Source organism: Notechis scutatus, chromosome 4, assembly GCF_049901735.1.
Source record: "Notechis scutatus isolate UNSWTSFEM ecotype Mainland chromosome 4, rNotScu1.2, whole genome shotgun sequence".
NCBI classification, from domain to species: Eukaryota; Metazoa; Chordata; class Lepidosauria; order Squamata; family Elapidae; genus Notechis; species Notechis scutatus.
In genome coordinates this window covers 62,205,854-62,229,208 of record NC_142012.1, presented here as the reverse complement: position 1 = coordinate 62,229,208, position 23,355 = coordinate 62,205,854, and the positions used below count along the sequence as shown (strand labels likewise).

The 23,355-nt window shown below is 43.9% G+C and overlaps 2 protein-coding genes across 5 annotated transcripts in view; one reads left to right on the top strand and one right to left on the bottom strand.

The window, feature by feature from the left end:
* Positions 1-23,355, top strand: part of PPAT (phosphoribosyl pyrophosphate amidotransferase) — a 67,856-nt gene that overhangs the window by 2,584 nt on the left and 41,917 nt on the right. The window lies entirely within an intron of this gene.
* The window catches only part of PAICS (phosphoribosylaminoimidazole carboxylase and phosphoribosylaminoimidazolesuccinocarboxamide synthase), a 38,459-nt gene continuing 18,412 nt past the window's right edge, over positions 3,309-23,355 (bottom strand). For 2 of the 4 annotated variants that reach the window (XM_087963619.1, XM_087963621.1), the window contains exons 7-10: positions 19,518-19,589; positions 11,085-11,444; positions 7,152-7,217; positions 5,264-5,658 (exon numbers count right to left, since the gene is read on the bottom strand). In XM_087963619.1, coding sequence (XP_087819745.1) covers positions 5,441-5,658; positions 7,152-7,217; positions 11,085-11,444; positions 19,518-19,589 — 716 coding nt within the window. In that variant the 3' untranslated portion in view covers positions 5,264-5,440. Of the gene's footprint in view, positions 5,659-7,151; positions 7,218-11,084; positions 11,445-19,517; positions 19,590-23,355 lie in introns of all 4 variants that reach the window. The other 2 variants (XM_026676570.2, XM_087963620.1) reach the window with 2 other exon arrangements.

Genomic DNA, 23,355 nt, shown 5'->3' with positions numbered 1-23,355 from the left:
CTCCAGTCAGCCTGGAGAATGTGGGTTTCAGGTGGGAAAATACACCCAGGTGTAATATATCAATAAAATCTGGTTAGTAAATCTAAATTAAAGATATATGCAAAATAAAAATCAGCTGGGACAAGTCATTGTCCCAACACATGGAACACAGAGGATTGATAAAAAGTTGATGGAGGCATTACAGGTAATTTTTGGTTAATGACCACTGATTCAGCAGCCATTTAAACTTATGTTGGCACAAAATGAGTGGCATTTATGACCGTTTTTTGAAATTCTGGCCCTTACAGCTTCCCTGCAGTCACATAGCAATAGCAACAGCTGGCAAGAAGTTGGAAGTCGCAACCAAATGAGATCCTCATTAACAATCCATGTTGATTCACTTAATGACAGCAACCGGGGACTGATGGAACTACCACCACTAAGGGATATGTCACATGGCATTGTACTTTATGATCACATCACTTAGCAATGGAAATTACAGTCCATTACAATGATAACAATTATCATTGATAAGCAAAAACTACCTTTATAAAACTATATACTTGCAAAAAGCAAGGCACAAATGAAGCCTATATTTAGTAATTTTAAATCCAGACAGTGTATTGGCATATAATAATAGAAGGGTAATAACACTAAATAGATAGATAGATAGATAGATAGATAGATAGATAGATAGATAGATAGATAGATAGATAGATAGATAGATAGAAATATACACAAAACTATGTTAACTACATATATATTGTGCCTAATAGCAGAAGTTGGAGTTTTACATATGATTCATTTGGACATAAATTTTAGGAAATATTTTGCATAGATACATAAAATAACATCTTCCTGTGTAGGTATACTGAATTTTCTGCCTGAAGCATATTTTTCAGATAATTTAAAATGGCTCTAACTTATATGGTGCTTTAACCCTCAAAATCTCCCCTCAATGTGAATGATGCTAAACAAATAAAATGTGTGCCCTATCTAAATATATTTAAAATCTATATCATGAGACTAATTTCTTGAAAACTATACTCCCCCCCCCCCCCATTTTTTCCCTCATTTTTATAGGCTAAATTAACAATAATGAGATTTCTTTTACAGGAATCTTTCTTCTTCTAATGCACTTAAGTATTGGGATTACTCTGAAGATCACCTCAAATTATTCTTGAATAGTTTTAAAACTGGAATTCTCAATAAAATATAAGTAAGACCATATTACTAGTAATCTTGTTTGGGCAATTAGTCTGTGTTAATCAATATATGAAAAAACGTCATGCAAGTCCTTGACCCAAACTGTTCTGTAACATTTGGAACAAGTTTTTGGCTTGTTAATCTTTTTCTAGAAGATTCTTCATTTTGAGAAATACTGCATTTTTGCAAGAGTAGGATGGTCACAGATTGTGTGGGAGGTTCTGGATGTATTCTACATTTTCCCAATCAGAACAGTTTGGCATGATTTCTTTGGAACCGGACAGTATATTTTTTTTACAGAAAAAAAGGGAATATATTTTTTTTACAGAAAAAAAGGGAATATTTATACTTTTTAATTGTGGCCTTAGTGCTATGCCTCCAATGTTTCAGTTTCCCCCACATTGTTGAAAAATAACAATGTATCTTCTCAAAAGATTTCTCATGTTTTTACAAAATGTATCCAGTATGTTCAACTTAGTGTTACTTTCAGAGATTTGATCCCCAGGATATTCAGAAAAAATATATATGCAACATTATGGTTTATTATTATAAGTAACATTAACATTTTAAAATACAGATTTAAAATAATCGTATCTGACTTTTGTCTGTGAATGGAAGACAGTTTGCAAGCCTGATTTGCATTTGTTTAGCTTATTAAGTCTACTGCAGCCCTGAAAATGTGACAAAGAAAAGCCCATTGTGTAAAGGACCTGTTGGGACAGTGGTGTGAGATTTTGGTGAGCCTAATTTACTTTCTACTGCAGGGCTCTTCAACCGTGGCAACTTTAAGTCTGGTGGACTTCAGCTCCCAGAATTCTTAGCTGGCTGGAGAATTCTGGGAGTTGAAGTCCCCCAGGCTTAAAGTTGCCAAGGTTGGAGACCCCTGTTGTACTGGATCAGCATTATTTCAAAATAAGTAGTTGGTTTCCCTTGGAATGGAAAATGAATAGGTTGTTTTGTTTCTTTGTATCACCAAATAAAGGCTAACAATACAGTACTTAGAATGCAAACTATATCTATGTCTGTCTGTCTGTCTATCTATCTAGCTATCTATCTACCTACCTACCTACCTATCTATCTAGGGGTGTGATTCAACCGGTGTAACAACTGATTCGGTGAGTGAGCGCTTTGCATGTACATTTTGCAGAGGATTTGCTACTGACCTCCTGCAATCGTGCATTCTCCCTGTGTGTTAAACAGCTGGTGCACAGCAATCCGCTGTGCCTTGCGAAGCAGCTGAACTTGAAAACCAGGAAATAAAGGTCAGAATAGAGGTGGGGCAAGCAGGCGGGCCCATCAACTGATCGTCAGAGGGAACTGGTTCACTTACAGATGAACCTTGGAGCTACCAGTTCGATCGAACTGGTAGAATATCACCTATCTATCTATCTATCTATCTATCTATCTATCTATCTATCTATCTATCTATCTATCTATCGCAGGGGTTCTCAGCCCACAGTCTGAGGAACAACACTGGTCTGTGGCATGCCAGAAACTGGTCCACGCAAACAAGTGAAGCCCTATTTGTAGGATGCAGGCAGCACACAAAAACTACGCCCCCTCTGGTCCATGGAAAAATCTGTCTCCGTGGAACCCCAGTCCCTGATGCCCAAAAGGTTGGCGACCACTGACAGACATGATATTCTTCCGATTAAAATCGGAATTCCGATTTTTTTGGGAATCACCCCCTTTCCCCCTTCTTCTCCTCCTTCCCCTCCCCTCGGAGGCCCCGAGTCAGGAGTTGCTACCGCTGGCGCGGCTCTGCGTGGCTCCAGTCCCGCGTTGCCTCAGGAAGGAAAGGCAAAAGGAAGAGCCACGGCGGCGCTTTGCAATGGCAACAGCGGCTCCTGGTTTTGCCTTTCCTTCTGGAGGCAACGCGGGCTGGGACTGGGCCGCGCATGGAGCCACGCCGGCAGCAACTCCTGACAGCCCCAGCCGGATACCTGAGCAGAGCCTGGGTGGGTGGGCGGACGGTGCGAGCGGAGCCCGGGCGGGCGGTGCGAGCGGAGGCTGCTGAGCGGCAGGAAAGGGAGCTGGGCAGCGATTTCTTGGCGTGCGTGGTGGGGGTCTCTTTTGGCTGGCCCCGATTTTTTTTTCAGAGGGGAATATCATGCCTGCACTGATCTAATGAACCGAGGCTGCCTGTGGGGATCAAAGCCTCTTGTTTGCTCTGCCTATCCAGGGATGTCTGTTATCTCCCCTGCTCTTCATGCTATCTTTGGAAACGCTACTAACTCGAATCAGACAGAATCCGGAAATAATGGGGTTAAAGATTAAGAAAGAAGAGTATAAATTGCAATCATTTACGGACGACATGGTCTTTTTTTTATTGAGGACCCAATAGAAGAAGGACAGAAACTGACGAATGAGTTAGAACAATTTGGAATACTTGCAGGACTTAAAATTAATAGAAAGAAAATGAAATTAATAACTAAAAACTTAACAGAAAAACAGAACTAGAAGAGACGGTGGGATTACAAGTGGTAAAGAAAATCAAACACTTAGGAATATGGTTGACGGCACAAGACATGTAAGACATTAATGGAAAATAACTATGACAAATTATTACAACAGGTCAAGAAAGATCTAGGGACATGGGTTAAACTGCAACTTTCCCTATTAGGGAGGGTTGCCACTATTAAAATGTCCATTCTCCCTAAATTCATCTGTTTATTTCAGACATCAACTGTTGATGATGTAATAGTTTTTAACCATTTACCCCCTTTCCCTTTTTCTTCTTCTTTCCTTCCCAATTTGTTGTGTATTTTAATTATAAAACTCAATATAGTTTATTTAAAAAGAAAGTCTGCCTATCAATTAACCAGAAGTAGCCTCTACAAGTCTAATAGAATAAGGGGAAATCTGGAATACCTGACATTGTTAAGCAACCACTTAGCAATTTAGTTTATCCAGTAGGAGAAGGCTAAGCTTAAACGGAGTACACAGAAAATAATGTTAAATGAAAAGAACTGTCAGGTTTTAAAGCATACGAGATAGGCAACCTCATGCTTCTCTTAACAAACTTACTGCCACATCCTTTCCTGCTTTAAGTGGGTGTCAGTAATGGAGAGCATGCATAGCTCAAGAGTTTGAAATGTTGGATCTTGGGGTTTGTTGATGATTTTTTTTCTCCCTGGAAAATATTTCATGACCAAACATGGTAAACTGGTGGTGTTATCTAGTTTGGCTGTGATGCATTTGCAAGAAGAAAAACCACGCTTAGATAGCCCCCAATCCCAACCAATCGGGTGTGTTAATTAGGCTAACAGGCAAAATTAAATACCAATAAAGGAGAATATTTATAGCTTAGGGTTGAAATGAAGGATTTTTGGTGCTTGCTTGTTTTCTTGCTGATGTTTCATTGCCCTAACCTACCCCATCGTCAGTGCTAGTGTTACCTAGTTAGGGTAATGAAACTTATGCAAGAAAACAAGCATTATTCAGAGAGCACCAAGGAGTATTTTTTAAATATCTGAAGGGAGATTCCCCATGTCCCACTTTTGGCACCCCTGTTTTAAATCAACAGTTTATTTGAAGAGAAAAGAAAACAGCAGATTCACTCTCTAATTCTGTTCTTAAAAGGTTATTTTGTAAGTAATAAGACCAAAGCACAGAATTGGGAAAGGGGGTCAAGAATCCATGTTTAAAAAGCACTGAGGACATATAAAATGTAGTTATAGCTTTATAGTTAGAAAACAACTTTTAGAACGAAAGCGTTCCGCAAAATTGAGGGGAAAGTACATTTTCAGATTTGAAAACACATTTCTCAGTAAGATTTATCTCCAGTGAAAAATAGTTTACATAATCAAGTCCTGTATTTATTTTTTTCTAAAATAATGGCTTGAGTTATTGCAGCATTCTCTTATTAGACACATGTTTTGTGGTTTCTGATTCATACAGGCCCTATGACTGAATTATTTGCTAGTTTCTTTTGCTTAGCAGACTAAAACAGTTTTATTTCTGGGAGAATTAAGTGAGCAACCAAGATTTTTGCATTTTTATACATCATTTCTTTCTCTAATTATATTTCTACTTGTCCAGAACACATAAGCCTTCTTGAGTCAATTGGTCTTGTTGCCCTGTAAGTATAAGATCACATATTTATATCTTGGGGCACATTTTACTATTTGTTTCATAGCAGGTCTTTGAAGATACTGAAATAAGACTGGCAGGACCTGTAAGTTGAACCCTAACTCTATTCTACTGGGCATTTCAGCAATTCATTTATTGTTGTTTTACTCTTTGCCTAACACCCTTAATAAAATGAAAGTATTAAACAAACCTGGTGCAGGAGGGGAAGGGCAGCGTCCAGTGGTTTTCTTCTGACATCCAGCCTCTCTTCCTGCTTGTAAAATCTCTCAAAAAATGATGTTCGGTTTTTGATAACAGACTGCAAGCCCTCAGATACACATCTTTGTGATTGCACAGTTGTATTCTCTGAAATGCTTTTCTTAAATTGAACAGGTGAGGGTTCTGCATGAGAAAAGTAGTTTCAGATATTATTTATTTAGCTTTGTCAAGGAATTAATACACTCTGATTTCTTCTAATGTCTGTCTGTCTATCTCCTGGTATCTATCTGTCTATCTGTGTCTATCTCTATCTATCTATCTATCTATCTATCTATCTATCCATCCATCCATCCATCCATCCATCCATCCATCCAGACTGCACCGGTTTGCTTTTCGCCCTAAAGAAACTTTTCATATCTCTGCAAACCACAGAGATCTCTCTGAACAATAAGCTTTTCAAGGTGAAGCACATTCAAAATTTTGGGAACATACTGTGGCTATCATGATGAAAGCACCAAGTTAGGAGAAAGCAAACTGCTAAAGTTTCTCCTTGCAACTTATATATGTCATTTTATTGAATAGGGAGGCTTCTTTCAAAGCGCACTGGATTAGGGAGCGCACAGTATAGGGAAATACTGTGGGTTTCAGAGATATTTTTTTAAAAATATAGGCTATGCTAAAGTCTGCGTGAATTCCAGTGGTGTTTTTTTTTCCATTACAATGGCCATTAAAAAGGATAAACGGTAACACAAGGTGTCTGGCAGATATTAATGGAATTCCCAAGGAAATATTTTACTCTCGGGTAGTTCCTTCCTTCCCTCCCTCCCTCCTTCCTTCCTTCCTTCCTTCCTTCCTCTTTCCCTTTTGGAGGGAAGGAAGACCTGCCTAGATTGGTATTAAGTCAAATCCCTGCCAGTGAACCAGGACTAATGCCTAAAAAAATATTTATTTATACTTCTGAATTCATCCAAGCATAATTGCATGAAGCAAGGCATTCTATCTCCATAATCTCTGAAGATAAGTAGTGGACTTTAGTGCTATTTTGTGCAGTTTGGGCAAGTAAACACGCAACCATTTCTTCCAAGTAGTCCTTGACTTAACCACCATTTAGCGATGGTGAAAAAATACCACCAAAAAATGACTTTAAAATGGTCCTCAACACTTAAGGAGTACCACAGCATCCCTAGGGTCACATGGTCAAAATTTGGACGCTTGGCAATTGGTATGTAGTTACAGGGGTTACAGCGTCTAAGAATCGTGTGATTGTCATTTGTGATCTTTTCCCAGACAGCTTCCAAAAAGCAACATCAATAGGAGATGCCAATTTACTTAATGGTTGCAAGATTCACTTAACAAGGACATGAATTCACTTAACAGCCATGGCAAAAAAGGTCATAAAATCAGGAACAACTCACTTAGCAACCACCACAACATAAATTCTGTTCTCAATTGTGGTTGTAAGTCAAGGATTACTTGCATTTTGAAACACACATTGGGTTGCTTATCTCTTCACAGTATGAAACATGAAACCTTCACATACCGAATGCAGTGGTTCTTTCCATTCCCCATGAATTCAAAACAACAAATACAGTATAAATGAATGGCTTGCCTCAGCAATTGGTTATTATCTTATATCTCTTGTATATCTACTCATTGATATGGTGAAAAATTGTTACCTTCTTCAGACATTTTCCTCTTGACTCTCAGTGGTATTGGGTCTGTGATAACATCTGTAAGCACCTCTTTAAAAAGACAGTAAATATTTATTGGCAATGTGTTATTAAAATTTGGGGTGCAAGATGGATAAATTTGTTAATAGGTTAATTTAACTGAATTCACACTTCTGGAACTAAAATAAGCAGAAACACAGCTACTTTTTTGTGGTTGTTGTTTTACATTTCTCTAAACTTTGTAGAAATTTCTTCAGTAATACCGTATTTGCCGGCGTATAAGACGACTTTTTGCCCCGAAAAACATGCCTCCAAGTGGGGGGTCGTCTTATGCCGGTATATCCACTGCCGGCTTTCGGAGGCTTGTTGGACGCAGCGAAGGCGCCTCTGGCTTCCTGGATCCCCTGCGTCGCTTCCGCTTCATCCCGCTCGCCTCGCTCCGCCCGAGGCTGCAGCCTTACTGCTCTTCCCACGGCCCCTGGCACTCTGCCCTGCCGCTGCAGCCCCAGGGATTTCTGGAGGCGTTTCCGGTGGTGGTGGGGGTCGTCTTATACGCCGGGTCGTCTTATACGCCGGCAAATACGGTAATTGCCTGGATCATCAATATAGATACAGAGCTGCAAGTAAAGGTTTAGATACTGTTGGTCAAATATTTTCCTTTTTTAATAAAAGCCTATGTAAATATATCCTGGATACTTTTCCAACTGAATATTAGCTCCTGCTAATAAGACACACACACATTGCCGCTCCAAAATTAATTCATCAATGTGTGTGTGGTGAATACTATTTCAGTGATGAACGAATGCTCTCATCTTTTAACCTCTCATTTTGTGATTTTCTGTATACTTGGCAAGAGCCATGGGTTTTTCTTAAGCAGCTTCTCTGAGCATTTGAAAATTAGAATTATATGCTGAAGAAGGGCATTTGGAATTTTATTTGGCATAGAAAAACTCCCATGTCCTTACAATGTGTAGAGAACTTGGGAAAGGCATATTGCATCCCTCAAAAAAGTGGCAGGGTGTAATCTGTGGCAAGTTTAGACAGTGCCCATGAAAAAGTGGCATGGATCAAATCCTGCCAAACAAATATTATTTTGTTCTTTGACAAAGTGTCTCAATTAGTAGATGAGTAAAATGCAGTGCACATAGTACACACTTGGATTTCAGCAAAGCATTTGACAAAGTAGACACAACTTCTTGGTAAGCTAAAAAATAAAGTGGGATAAACAGCATCACCACCAGATGGATTTGTAACTGGCTGACGAATCACACTCAATGTGCGGTTCTCATTGAAAATACATCTACATGGAAGGAAGGAAGCAGTGGGATACCCAAGGTTCTGTTTTAGGCCCAGTACTCCTCAACATCTTCAGAAATGATTTAGATGAGGGAATTGAAAGGGAACTCAATCAAATTTGCAAAGGACACTAAACTGGCAAGAATAGCCAACACTCCAGAAGATCCAGATAGGCCCTATCTTAACAAAATGAAATTCAATGTAGAGAAAAGTAAGGTTTTATATTAGGCAAGAAAAGCCAAATGTACAGATATAGATTAGGTAAAACCTAGCTTGATAGCAATAACTGTGAGAGGGATCTTGGAGTCCGAATGGACAATCACTTAAATATCAGCCAGCAGTGTGTAGCAGCAGCCAACAAAGCCAAGGCTTTGGCTTTGCATTAACGGAGTGATAGAATCAAGATCATATGAAATATTAGTACCGCTTTATAAAGCCTTTGTAGGATCGCATTTAGAATATTGCATACAGTTTTGTTCACTATATTATTAAAAAAAGATGTAGATACTCTGGAAATAGTGCATAAAAGAGCAACAAAGATTATTAGGGGGCTGGAGGCTAAAGCATATGAAGAACGGTTGCAGGAATTAGCTTTGTCTAGTGAAAAAGAAAGACTAGAGGAACATGAGTGCAGTGGTCCAATATTTGAAGGGCTGCCACAAAGAAGAGAGGGTCAACCTATTTTCCAAAGCAACAGAAAGCAAGACAAGAAACAATGGATTGAAACTAATCTAGGAGAGAAGCAACCTAGAACTGAGGTGAAATTTCCAACAGTAAGAACAATTAACCAGTGGAATGGCTTATCTTCAGAAGTTACGGGCTCTCCATCACTGGAGGATTTTAAGAAGAGACTGGATAGCCACTTGTCTGGAATGGGATTGGACAGGGGTGTCAACCTCAAGGCCCGCGGGGTTGGCCTGAAAATATCAAAGGACTGGCCCACAGTGCCTCTGGTGGCTAAAATGGGCTGTGTGTAGCCCTCCCCGCCTCATTGCCTCCTGCAGCACTGCCAGCCGGAAAATGGGCCGTTTTTGGCCGGCAGAGTGCTGCAGGTGGCCATGGAGGGCGAAAACGAGGCACGGGGTCAGCACGCAGACCCCCCCCCCCGTGCCCCATTTTGGCCGGCTGGGTGCCACACAGTGATGGGATTCAAATGTTTTTACTACCGGTTCTGTGGGCGTGGCTTGGTGGGTGTGGCAGGGGAAGGATACTGCAAAATCTCCAGTCAGAGGTGGTATTTGCCAGTTCTCCGAACTACTCCAAATTTCCGCTACCAGTTCTCCAGAACTGGTCAGAACCTGCTGAATACCACCTCTGGTGCTGCAAGAGGCATCCGTCCTGTCCCCCCACCAGTGACCCGTGGAGGAGAACTACAGTGCTGGTTAAAACCTTGAGATTAGCTCTTGTTCATCAGATAACAATCGATCCCTTCCAATCAGAGTTGGAAGGGATCGTGGATCCTGCTTGTGCAGGGAATTGGACTAGAAGATCTCCACGATCCCTCCCAACTCTGATTGGAAGGGATCGATTGTTATCTGATGAACAAGAGCTAATCTCAAGATTAGCTAATCTCATAGATGGGGCCTCTTTTACATAAGAATAGACTTTCTGTGTCTTTTAACTGCCTGGCAACAAGAACAAAAAGTAATCTGCAGGCCAAGACCTTATGTAGGCTTTATTGATAACATCAAATCCAAACTTAATTTTCAACTGCAATCAAGTTAATTGTAGCTAGGAGTTTATCAGCCATGTTGATATATAGGTCAATGTTAGGACAAGGGTGGGATCTAATGGGGAATCACGCTCAGCAGGAAGGAGGTGTAGAGAGAGGGAGGAATATAATCTTGTGACCTACTCCAGAATACTAGCAAATAAATAAGTTGCTTGTTTCATGTGTGACACCCATCCTGTGATTTTCTTCTGGGATGTGGATTATTAACTCTGAATTACAAGGCTTAGATGAAACTTGCTACCATCCTGATATAACCATAGCTTTGATAAGGCGTTTCTTCCAATATTTAAGCTATTCTGGATTCTGTGATATTGTAGGAAGTTAGCACGCACCCCTCTCCTAGAAAATTGAAATATCCTAGGAAATATTAAAAAGGCAGAATATTTCCTCTACAAAGAGTAGAAACTCAGAAAGCAGAAACTCCCTCCCACCTTTGTTAATGGGTGGGCCATTAAGGCCTGGGTCAGAATACTTTACATAACAAAGATCTCCAGGTAAAACTATATCAATTGCCCAAAGCCCTTTCAGTGCATCATCCAGCAAGGCTCAACCAAGCCTGGAACTCAGGGCAGCCTACAGTTGCCCCTGCATGGCCCCATGGGAGTCTGACAACCAATCAGAATACAAGCTCCAATTGAAATCCCAACAAAGGGTATAAAACCCAGGCACCCTCGGCATATGATCCTCTTTCTTGATCTCTTCCTTCACCTTGGAGTGTGTGATCATCCTTCCTTTTCACTCTGGGGCTCCAGGCCATGTGGTCCTCCTGTCCACCATTAAACCTTCCAAACAGCCTCCATGTTTCCAGTGACTTTTTTCCCCACTTGGAACTGAACCCAGAAGGATATTTCTCCCAACAATATTATTAGTATTTAATATCACACGGGTTCCGTCCCTGCATGTAAACATACCTGAGGGCTGATTCCTCAAAATGCAGTCGATTTCATCATAAAATCTCATCTTCCTGTTTGCGCTGCCAGGCTGGTTGTTTTCTTTCTGCACCGCTCGATATTCGTATTTTAAGTTCTTGTATTTTGTACGACACTGTTTCCAGTCTCTGTCTATCCCAACTTTCATTAGCCTTCGGGCAATCTCCTCAAATATTTCTTTATTCCTTGTTGCTCCTTCAAGCATTTGTTGTATTTCCTCGTCTGACCATATATTTATCAGAGCTCTGACTTCATTGTCACACCAGTGCTTTCCTGCTCCTGTGTCATTGACTGTAATGACTCGAAAGTGATTTTGGGCTTCGTCCAAGGTCATCTGATTGTCTGAAGATTCAAAATTAAAACAACTGAAACAAAGTATTTCACAAAACAAAAGCAGATTATTGCATTCCCCACCCCCATAAAGCTATTAGACAAAAGTATTCAGTGGGTATTTAACTAGGAAAAGATCTGAACAAAAAATGGAACACTATATAAAGAAATTAGGGCTTGTGTGCCACTTCAGATACAGTCTCCAAAAAACTGCATTGGGTTCTGTATGCACCTCTTAGCTGTAATTTCTTAAAACTACTACACAATCTTGGAAAAGATGTTGTAGCCAGGTGCTGTATCCATATTTTCTGACATCCCATTTTTATTAGAAACTATTAGCTACAGAAAAATAGCTTGAAAGAGATTTCCTATGCAGTATTTAGTAGTAGCTTTATAACTTAGGTACTCCATCAGTGTTGAGATTCAAAAAATTTTACTACCAGTTCTGTGAGTGTGGCTTGGTGGGCGTGGCTTGGTGGGCATGGCAGGGGAAGGATACTGCAAAATCTCCATTCCTACCCCACTCCACTAACCTGCTTTCCAGCTCCATTCTCCTATGAAGGGCAACCAAAGAAGACCCAGCCAATCAGCTGGGACTCGGGAGGTGGGGAATAGATGGGGGTGGGGCCAGTCAGAGATGGTATTTGCCGGTTCTCCAAACTACTCAAAATTTCCGCTACCGGTTCTCTAGAACTGGTCAGAACCTGCTGAATACCACCTCCGTACTCCATATGTAAAGAGGGGAATCTGTGAGTTAATCCACTTTATAATTTGAATGGAAGCAATCGCTTTAATTTCGAAGAACTACTTTACATAAGACATTGTTTTCCGATCTGGGATACACTCCTCATGTATACATTTTAATTCTAGTGTGGAGGTGACTGAGAATTGTGAGAGCTTAACTCCACACTTCTGAAGGCAACATGGGGGAAACTGGGAACTAGTTAAAAGGTGCATCTTGCAGCTAAGAAGAATAATTTGAGCTATAAGGAAAGAGATTCGGGTTAGTCTTCTAGAGGAATTTCTTGATTATATAGCTGTATAAACATGAACTGCTTCAGCTGAAATTTTCATACAGGCTGGATGGTCAATTATCAGAGATGTTGTAGAGCAGGCCTGTCAAACTGGCGGCCCACAGGCCGGATACGTCATGCAGGCCATGCTCATCCCAGTTCCGCAAAGGCAAAAGTCGCGATACGTCATGATCTAGCCCATGACGTCATCAAGTTTGACCCCTGTGTTTCAGAGTATGCTGCACTGGTTTCATCACAACTAAGGTCATTCTGAATCTGTGTTTCTGTTATTCTGTGAACTTGCTTTGTTCTGTATTGTAGTTTGGTTTAGAAAACAGAGCAAGATCTACCCAATTAAATTTAGATTAAAGCTTGGGTATCAGGCTCTGACTATACAATCCCATGCATATTTATTCAGAAGTAAATTCTTCTACAAAAGAGGGCTGTTTTTGGTAAGTATGTTTCATATGTCAAAATATATAGAGCAGGTCCTTTGGGACATCAGGGACAACCAAACTCATAATTCTCCTGGGAGCCGTTCGGATCATCCAGAGAGTGGGAGGTGCTTCAGTCTGCGTCGTTGTAGGCTGAGCTTAATTACTGAGGATTGCTCCGCCCTTCACCACGTGGCTGCCTTGCAATCCCCAGTTTACGCTCAGCCTTCGTCAGATAGGCTGTGTATCTCCCACTCTTTGGCCGATTCAAGTTCCTTTTTAACAGCTATAGAAAAGAAAAAGAAAAAATTTTCCCTTCAGGTTTGCCTTGCGTTTCGGTTCTCCTTAGCCTCTGCGCAATTGGGGTGGCTATAGCAGGGGGCGTTCTTCGCCCCCAGGGGATAGGGAGCGGGCGGCTTTCGCTCCGGCGCCAATCCTCCCCCCTTCCAATTCGGCTCCTTTCCTGCCGCTTTTTGGCGCGCTATTGTAGCGGCTCCACTCGATCGCGCTGATAAGCGCGCTGGTGATCCCCACATGCGACGCCGATCGCCCCAAAAGGGGCGAAAAATTGTCTCACTGCCTCTCTCGGCCTCCAGGTTTGCCGGAGAGGCTTAGTCTTGCCCTGAGCGGCCCGTTTTTAAAGGGATCGTGGCGGCCGCCATTTTGGGCGCCGCCACGTTTCGGGCGCTTTGTAACAGGCCTCTGCGACTGCGAAGAAACTAGTCTTCTAATCATAGGCCTCCCAGCCTGTGAGAACTTACTGCATTCTTAGACATTGGCAAATTGTTGGCTTTCCGCAGCAGCTCAGGGCAGGGAATTGCAGCCTATCCCTCCCGGTGGTTTCCTGGGAGCTCCAGCTGCCAGAGGCCTCACTTCAGCCTCAGGCGTTCATTTGGACAATTGGAGAATTTAACACCGTATCTGGGGTCACTCCTCCTGGGAGCGCTGAACAGGTCCCGGTTTATTTCTTGTCAAAAAGTATTATTATTAAAAATAATAATAATAATAATAATGATAATGATAATGATGATAATGATAATGATAATGATGATAATGATACATAACTATATACATATACATATATACGTTTTCTGAGGTATATATATATTTTCATATATATTATTGGTACTTGGCAATAACGCATTACCAACACTGATTGGATTACATATACAGTGCTTATACGCATGTATATATATTTATATTAATAATTATAACAATAATAATATTGTAGAACTTACATATCTAAATTCCAAAAGGGGCGCGGGCCAGCTGAAGGACACCCGGCCTTTGTTGTAGGCGAAACCTTGGCGAGCCAACCGCCTTAAATTGGAGCTAGAGTCCTTTCTTCTATAATGGCAGATGACAATTCCACTAGAGGCTCTTCTTTGAAGGCCAGATCTAGAATCCTACCACCTGCGCAGACAGGCTAAGGAAGCCTCTAAGGAAACTTCCAAGGCTTCTCAGAGAGACGCCCTAAGGCGTCATAGGGCACTGGAGAAAGAATCTGACAGGCGATCTAGAAAGGCACAACCAGTGCCCCAGCCCTCCCACCCTCCATTCCTTCTACCTCCAGACACCCCCTCCCCCAGATTGTTCTTCCCTCTCCAGGCGCAGCTTATCCCTGGGACGCCAGGTCCCGAATCAACAGCCAGACGGCCGAGAGTACTTTCACGCCCACGGCTGCTGGTCTGCGCCAGGAGGAGGCCGCCACTGTCGAGATTTCTGCGCTCATGCAGGCATGGATGGAACGGGCTATCCGCCAGGGGATAGCAGAGGGCATTCAACAGATGTACAGGTCCGGTCCCCCTCGATGGCGCCCGAACACGACTCGCCATCAGTCAGGTCCTCGCCTAGATTGGACCCTACCCATGGTCAGGTACCTTTATGGGGGACAGCCCCCTCCCAGAAGGGGAAATGGAGGAGGCTATAGAGGACCTGGATAGGTTCGGGGAGGAGGAGGATCTTGAATGGGGGTCTACACAAGGGAACCCCTATCGGAGATAGGCCCGATAGAAGGAGACATGTCCGAGGACGAGGGCCTCACTCCCTATCAACCCACCTTCTGGGTTTGTTCAAGCCACACATGCTTAATCACTACTCTTTAAGGCCAAGAACATTTCTGGCCTGTCGGTTCAGTCCTCTCCGGCTCTCCCCTCCCCGGCAGAGGGACAAGAGGACGCCATTTTTAGGCAGCCCGTGGTGGAGGCGAAGGTTATTCCGGCCCCACCCATATTCCACGACCTAGTTTAAGACCAATTGGACTCTACAAGAGCTTCCCTGCCCATCCAGCCAGGACAAGAGGTTCTTTAACCTCGAGCTGAGCTTTACAACTTGCTTAACACTCCCGAGGTAGACAAGCCCTTCGTTGGTTCAGTATCCTCGTCCTCTTCCAGTGACCCCCTGGAAGCCCGAAACCCGAGGACAAAAGGTCCAAACTGGCCTTACATTAGGACTCATCAGGCCGACACCTGGGCCATTAGATCGGCCATGGCCGCTTCCCTTTCACCAGGTCCTCGATCCGGTGGCTCCGCCAAGTGAAACAGCATGTTCCCCCTCTAACACAAGGGCACATCAGAAAATCGCAAAGTTGACGGTCGCAGCAGAATTCTCAGCCGACGCCACCTACCACGCGGTGAAGTCCTCCGCCCGAGCGATATCCTCTCACGTTACAGCTACGCCGCCTGCTCTGGCTCAAGCACTGGCAGGCGGACATAAAAACAAGGTTAAGCTGGCCACTGCCCCCATTAAGAGGGACAGACTCTTTGGTGCCGCCCTGGAGCCATTGCTATCCGAACCCAGTAAGAAAAATTTCTTCCCCCCTTTTGGAGGTCAGAGTCAAGAGCCCCAGCCCTTTCGGAGAGGTCCCTCCCGACCCTTCTACCAGTCATCTTTCCAGCCCAGGTATCCGAGACTCCCTCCTTCCGGCCACTCCAGCCCCAGGATCGAGCCGATCCAGGTGACAGGAACAGGAGGGCGGCAGCTACAGACGTCCCTTCAGGGGCTCCGGAGGGTAGCCCTTCCGGCGCACCAGATAGACCTCGTCCCTCCCTTCCCATCGGCGGACGCCTCAAGCATTTCGCTGACCGATGGGATTCCTCCACTTCCGATGCCGGGGTCCGGGACTCCATCAGACTTGGTCTCGCGCTTGAATTCCAGCGCACCCCCTGACTTCCTTATGGCATCCCCCTTCAAGGGACCCCACTAAATGCAACTTAATGGATTCAGCCATTCAGCATCTCTTTAGCATACAGGCCATACATCCCGTCCCACCATCCCAGCGGGGCAGGGGTTTCACTCTCACCTCTTCGTGGTCCCCAAATCCTCAGGGGGATGGAGGGCTATTCTAGACCTGAAACGCCTCAACCGTTACTTGATTTACCGCAGGTTTAAGATGCACACCCTGCAGTCCATTCTCCTGGGCATCAGACAGGGGATTGGCTAGCCTCTATAGACCTTCAGAGGCGATCTCCACATTCCAATCCGGCCCTCCCATTCCATATTCCTCAGATTCTGCTACAACCACCACCACGTCCAATATGTGGCCATTCCCTTTGGGATGGCCTCTAACCCGAGGACTTTCACTAGGGTCCTCACGGCTCTGGCGGCCCACCTCAGGAACCTCCCGGTTCGTCTCCATTGTTACCTGGATGACATCCTCATCCTGTCCCACTCCAGACTCCAAGCAGAGAAGGATGTCAGAGCTACCCTCTCTGCCCTCCAAGACCATAGGTTTCCGGTAACTGGAAAAGAGCCAACTGTTACCTTCTACACGCATCACCCACTTGGGGGCCGTCATTGACTCAGTTCGGGAAAGGTTTCCTTCCTCGGAAAGATTCCTTAGCATTCAGGAAACCATCACACACATCAGACGTTCAATAAGGGTAACACTTTTGGATCTGTCTAAGCTACTAGGTAAAATGGTCTCATGTATTTCCATCGTTCCCTGGGCCCGGTTACACACAGGTCCCTACAGTGGTTCCTGCTTCCGTTCCAACGGTCCAGCAGTAGCAATTCAAAGGCCACGGTCAAGGTGCCTTCAAAGGTCTTCACGTCTCTCCTCTGGTGGACCAGTCCCGCCATCAACAGGGACATGGCCTCTAGAAGCCCCGACGCCTCACCCTCTCCACAGGCGCCAGCCTGTTCGGAGGGGGCGCTCACATCCACTGCTTTCGACACAGGGCAGATGGTCTCAGGTAGAACGGGCATACAGTATAAACTGGTTGGAACTCCGCGCCATCCACCTGGGCCTACGCCACTTCCTCCCTCAGGTACGTGGGCGGCATGTCCTTATACTTACGGACAACATCACTGCCAAGGCCCTTGTCAACCGACAAGGGGGCACCCAGTCCATCCGTTTGATGAGAGAGGCCGAGCGCCTCTGCCGTTGGGCGGAGCGCAATCTCCTCTCTCTCAAAGCCGAGCACATCTCAGGGGACTTAAACACCCAAGCAGACTGGTTGAGCAGGACCACGGGGACCAGTCCGAGTGGCGCCTCCACCCGTCACTGTTCAGGAGGCGACCGGGCTGTTCGGCCTCCCTCAGTGGACCTCCTCGCATACCCCCTCATCACTCAACTCCCCAGGTTTTTCTCGAGGTACCCCTCCCACGGGGCCGAGAACTACAAAGCCCGCCGTTGCCCCTGGCCCACAGGGTTTCTATATGCTCTCCCTCCCGTAGCCCTGGTACTCAGGGCCATCCAGAGGTTCATCTCCAAGACAGCAGAACTGATTCTGATGGCACTCTACTGGCCCAGGCGCCCATGGTTCGCGGACCTCCGCAACCTATCGATGGCCCCTCCTGGGAAATTCTTCCGAACAGGATTCCTTTCTCAGGGTCCCCCCAGCACCCGGACCCGCGGTGGCTCCAGCGAGCTGTTTGGAGGTTGAGCGGGAGCGTTTAAGAAAGGAGCAGTTTCGGACTAGGTTATTGATACCATCCTAGCCGCCAGGCGACCCTCCACAGCCCGAATCTTTAATGCCACTTGGAATAGTTTCTGCAAGGGTGCCAGGGTTTCCAGGTCAACCCGCTTTCACCATCCATAGCTCAAGTGTTGGAATTCCTCCAGAGGGTCTGAGGAAAGGTCTTTCTCCGAACACCCTGAGGCGTCAGGTCGCAGCCCCTTTCAACCGTCATTGCTTGTGGCAATCTGGGGTCCCTTTCCCTCCACCCTCGCATTAGGGCATTCCTCAGGGGAGCCACTACCTGTGTTCCCATCAGTTCACAGATACCCCACTTGGGACCTCAATAAGGTCCTTGTGGCCCTTACCAAACACCCCTTTGAGCCGCTCAGGGAATCCACTCTCCAGTTCCTAACATTCAAGGTTGTGTTTCTAGTGGCCAACTTCGGCTCGCCGAATATCAGAGATAGCGGCCTTGTCGGTGAGGAAGGACCTTTGCATCTTCCATGCCGACCGGGTAGTTCTCCGGCCGGATCCTACCTTCTTGCCCAAGGTCAACTCAGCCTTCCACAGGGCACAGGAACTCACACTTCCGAACTTCTGCCCCAATCCCTCGCGGGAAAGGGAGAAGCCTTGGCATACCCTAGATGTAAGACGGGCCCTCTACATTTACATTAAACGTACCCAGCCCTTCAGGAGATCCGAATCCCTATTCCTTTCCTTTCAGCCCAAATCGTTAGGCCACAAAGTGTCCCCGTCAACCATCGGCCGCTGGATTAGAGCTACTATTTCCCAAGCTTACCTGTCCCAGGCCCTGCCCATTCCCAGCGGAATAACGGCACACTCCACCAGAAGTGCTGCTACCTCAGCTACTTGGGCCACCCAGGTTCCAATCGCTGACGTTTGTCGGGCAGCCACTTGGGCCTCCCCATCTCCCTTTATTAGATATTATAAGATCGACATACTTGCTTGGCGGAGGCTTCGTTTGGTAGACGAGTCCTCCAGCGAGTCCTCACGGAACCGCAGAGATTGCAGGACCAGACGGACTCCCTCCCGTGGGACAGCCAAGCTTTGGTATGTCCCACTCTCTGGATGATCCGAGCGGCTCCCAGGAGAATGGGCGTTGGTTCTTACCTGACACGCCATTTCTCTGGAGCCGTGAGGATCATCCAGCCCCACCCTTATTAAGTTTTCCGTCTGGTGGGGTCTTGTTTCGCCAATAAACCCTTTAGCATAGTAAGATGAGAGCAAGATCTTCTCTTCACTCTCGACTTCAGCGTAAACTGGGGATTGCAAGGCAGCCACGTGGTGAAGGCGGAGCAATCCTCAGTAATTAAGCTCAGCCTACAACGACGCAGACTGAAGCACCTCCCACTCTCTGGATGATCCTCACGGCTCCAGAGAAATGGCGTGTCAGGTAAGAACCAACGCCCATTTTAAATCCCGCGGACCACTAATATGAATTTTGACTGATGGTGGCTTGCTGACGTTGGCGGGAAAGTCGGTCCCATATTCCAGAGCTGCAGTAGTCACAGGACTGGCCCTTTGGTTATCCTGGAGCAGCTGCTCCTCCACCCGAGTGCACCGGCATGCCATGGACTGGAGGAGCTGAGGACTATCAAGTATTAAATCTCCTCCTGCAAAGGTTTAGGCAGCCCCATCTAGAGCCACAATTCATAAAGAAATATTTTTCTTTATCATCTTCTCCCATTGTTGATCAGAAGCAAAGAAGAAGCTTACCTGTCCCAGGTGCCTGTTTATACACTGAGAATCCAGGTATATCCTCTGAGATTGTGCTGACTGAATCATCATCTGTCAAAATAACCCAGTTGTTCATTATGATGTTGCATGTCTTATATATTTATCTCTAATTAAACTTACTAAAGCTGAAGCAATATAGGAAACTGCTCCTCCCATTGCTATGTTCTTTAATGCTGTACCTTTATATAGGAGGTGTTTCTTGGCAGGTAGACTTCAACTGCCTTGGGCCTCTCTAATTTGGTGGTTATATAACTCTAATAAATTAATATTTATCCTGAGAGAGCTGAAAAGAATATGTCTGTTTTAAGATTGGTCTGCCTGTTTCAAGATATTGACGAAAACAGAAGATCCAAACCATTATATGTTACAGTAAGCTTTGGATAGCTATGCTTACACCCATACCCTTTTCTCCATATTTATAGCATTGGTAAATAGTAAATTCTTAAAAGGCTTGATTGCATTGGGCAGCTTAGATGAATTATTACACAATCACAACATTTTCGTACCTAAAACGTTGCCAAATAAAGTTGTAACCCTAAATTGAGAAAAGCAGCAACCCTCGTTCCCGATACTGGTATATTATCAATAAAGACTGATAGTATGACTATAGTCCATAACACTAGCGAAATCTTCTTTACTCCTCAATATTCCTTCTCTAGTAAGCAAAATTAACTTCCCTCACAATAGTTAGTGAGGTTTATTATTTTGTAACTATTTTCAAAATAATAGTTCATCAATAGATGAACTTGGCATCTTCTTTTAGTTCTGCTGACTGGGAATTCTGGGGTTTGCAGATCCAAACCATCTGAAAGGTACCACATTGTGAAAACTATACCGTTTTATGTTTTAACATATTATCATTTATTCTTCCTGTTGTTATAGTTTCTAATCAGGATGCATCTCATCCAAAGTCATTTATATGTTCTGTTCTTGTGATATATACTTGGAAGTAATCTCTGGTGGTGGGACTCATATCTGGCGGGGAATGAGTCTGCCTACCGAGATGAGGTGGACCGGTTGCTTTCGTGGTGTGGAGACAATAACTTGGTCTTCAACACCAATAAGACCAAGGATCTTATAGTGGATTATAGAAGGAACAGATCAGACATCCAGCCCTTGCTTATCAATGGAGACCGAGTGGAGCAAGTGGCCAGTTTTAAGTTTCTGGGTGTTACCCTAAAAGAGGACCTGACCTGGGGTGCCCACATTGCAGCCCTGGTCAAAAGGGCCCTGCAGAGATTATACTGCCTGAGGCTTCTCGGGAAACAACAACTGAATGAAAAACTGCTGGTGACCTTCTACCGCTGCACCATAGAGAGTATCTTAATTTACTCCACCTCTGTATGGTTTGCCAATTGCGCAATGGCAGATAGGACAGCACTCCAGAGGGTTAACGTCATTGCCCAGAAGATCATGGGTTGCCTTCTCCCCTCTTGGGAAGAGCTTTATAGCTCCCGCTGCCTTAAGAAAGTTCAAAACATTCTCAAAGATCCATCTCATCCTGGGAACCCTTTTTTTGAACTATTACCATCTGGCACACAGTACAGAATAATAAAAACAAGGACAAATAGGCTGAAAAACAGTTCCTGTCCCAGGGCAGTAGCTCTGTTGAATTCTACTATATAGTGCAGTGTTGGTGCAGTGTCAGAGGTTTTCGGTTCAATGTGTGGAGGGTGAAGGATGTTTGTGTTTATTTTCATGGTCATGCTGTGCACTGAAGATGGTGTTTGATTTCGTTGTATGAGGTGCAATAACAATAAAGTAAAGTAAACTAACCTAACTAACTAAAGTCTGCGTAGTTAAGTATAGGAAGATTTGCAGTCTTGATTTTCTTGTCTCTTCAGGCATTCTAAATAAGCAACTTGTTCCACCAGTTCATTTACTAATTGCTAATTAGGATGCAGTTTGGTAAATATGCTGCTACTGAATAGGCAGTAGAATAGTTTTGTATTAACATTCAGAGAGGTTGGAGCAGGTAGTGGGCAACTGTGGCCCCTTTATGATTTATGGACTTCAACTCCCAGAATTCCCTGAGCTGATGAATTATAGGAGTTGAAATCCATACTTGATACTGACATCAAGAGATTTGGGACTACTGAACTTTCAAATCCTTCCCCTGCACTTACAGGGCCTGTTGCTTAGTCCATGTGCAAAATCTTATCTTAAATCAGTGACTTTCAACTATTTTAACCTGGGACAGGTTTCTATATGAAACCCTGTAGAAAAGATTGTAACCGAAAAAGGTGGTTTAATGGAAATAGTTAAATGGCTCTCTCTCTTCCTCTCTCTCTCTCTCTCCTCCCTCCATCCCCCTCCTCTCTCTCCGCACACACACACACACAAACACTGTTCTTCTGTTTTGTGACTGAAATATATTGAGGCTGCTGTTTATTTTTTAAAAGAACAGAATGGCTGAAATTTCATTTCAGGAAAGAAAATGTATAAGTTGGTCAGGATAAAAATTGCTTTTCAATTTGGCACTTCTGGCCAATTAAATTGACTTGGTGAAAACCTGTGCCTCTATTCAAATGGCTTTTGAATAAGGCCTTTGAAACCTTTTGTTTGAAACTGCTATTAGTCAAAATAGCTGAAGTGGGGTGGAGGGAAATCAAGGCAAGCTCACTTTTTTGTCCACATCTGAATTCAGATGGATTCCATAATATTCTGTCTTTATAACTTTGAAAGGATTTTGGACACAAAAAGAAGAAAACAGCAGATAACAACCCCTGCAAATTGATCCGTAACTTAACGACCATAAAAGGCACATACTTCCTAATGTTATACCCCCAGATCTGCTGTTTCTCTCACACGAACTGCAATTCTTAAATACAAGTTGACAGTCATGGTCAAATGCATCCAACAAAACCTTTTTTTCTTTTTTTGATGGGGAGATAATTGCAGCTGGTGTGGAGTGTTTATTATAGTTTTATATTTACAAATTTAGTAAATTTGCAAGAGGTCAGAATCTTGAAATGATTTACCTGTTTTATATACGCTACCCAATGCCCCCACCCCCGCTTTCCCCCCCAAATAAACAATTCTGGTTTTTTATTCATTTAATATTGTATTTAATTCTTTTCTCCAAAATCATCCACAGAACAGACTACTGAGGTCCATGGAATTGTATGAGAATTCTTATAATGAGAATTATAAGCAACTAGTATATTTTAGAAACTAATCTTGTAGAAGTAAATTCCATTGTTGGCTATGGAAGGCAAGGAATGCAAGTTGGCTGTGGAAGAAATGGGAGTTGCGGAAACATCTTTGCAACAGTAAAATTATCTTGGCAGTTTCTCTAGTATCTAGCAACTGGGCTGAGGCCTTACACAGTTTCAAATAAATCATGTAGAGGCTTGAAAGCTGGTACTTGATTTGGCTTGGTTTTTTCCCCCTTTAAACTATATTGATAGTTGTGTGTCTTGAGGCTCAGGGCCAGAAAATGCCCATGAAAAAAAAAATATCTTGTCTTTGGAAGGCACAGTTCTCATGTCTGTGACTCTTGTTCTTTCTTGACAATGGTTCAGCGTTCCTTGCTATCATTCCTTTTCCATGCGAAATTTCCAAATGTTGCCAAATTGCAAACATTACAGCTGGAACAAATCATTCCAAGTTGCGCAACATTTATGTAAACAGCCTTTTACATTGCATAACTGATTTCAGATGTTTTTGACATGGGATATATACCACTTGATATTGTTCTTTTATAACACACCAGATCTCCTTGAGCAATATGAAGCATGGTGGTTGTGTCAGCACTCAATATAGTCATGGTACAGATAGGAGGATTGGCTTAGGATATCATTCCATGTGGCCAATG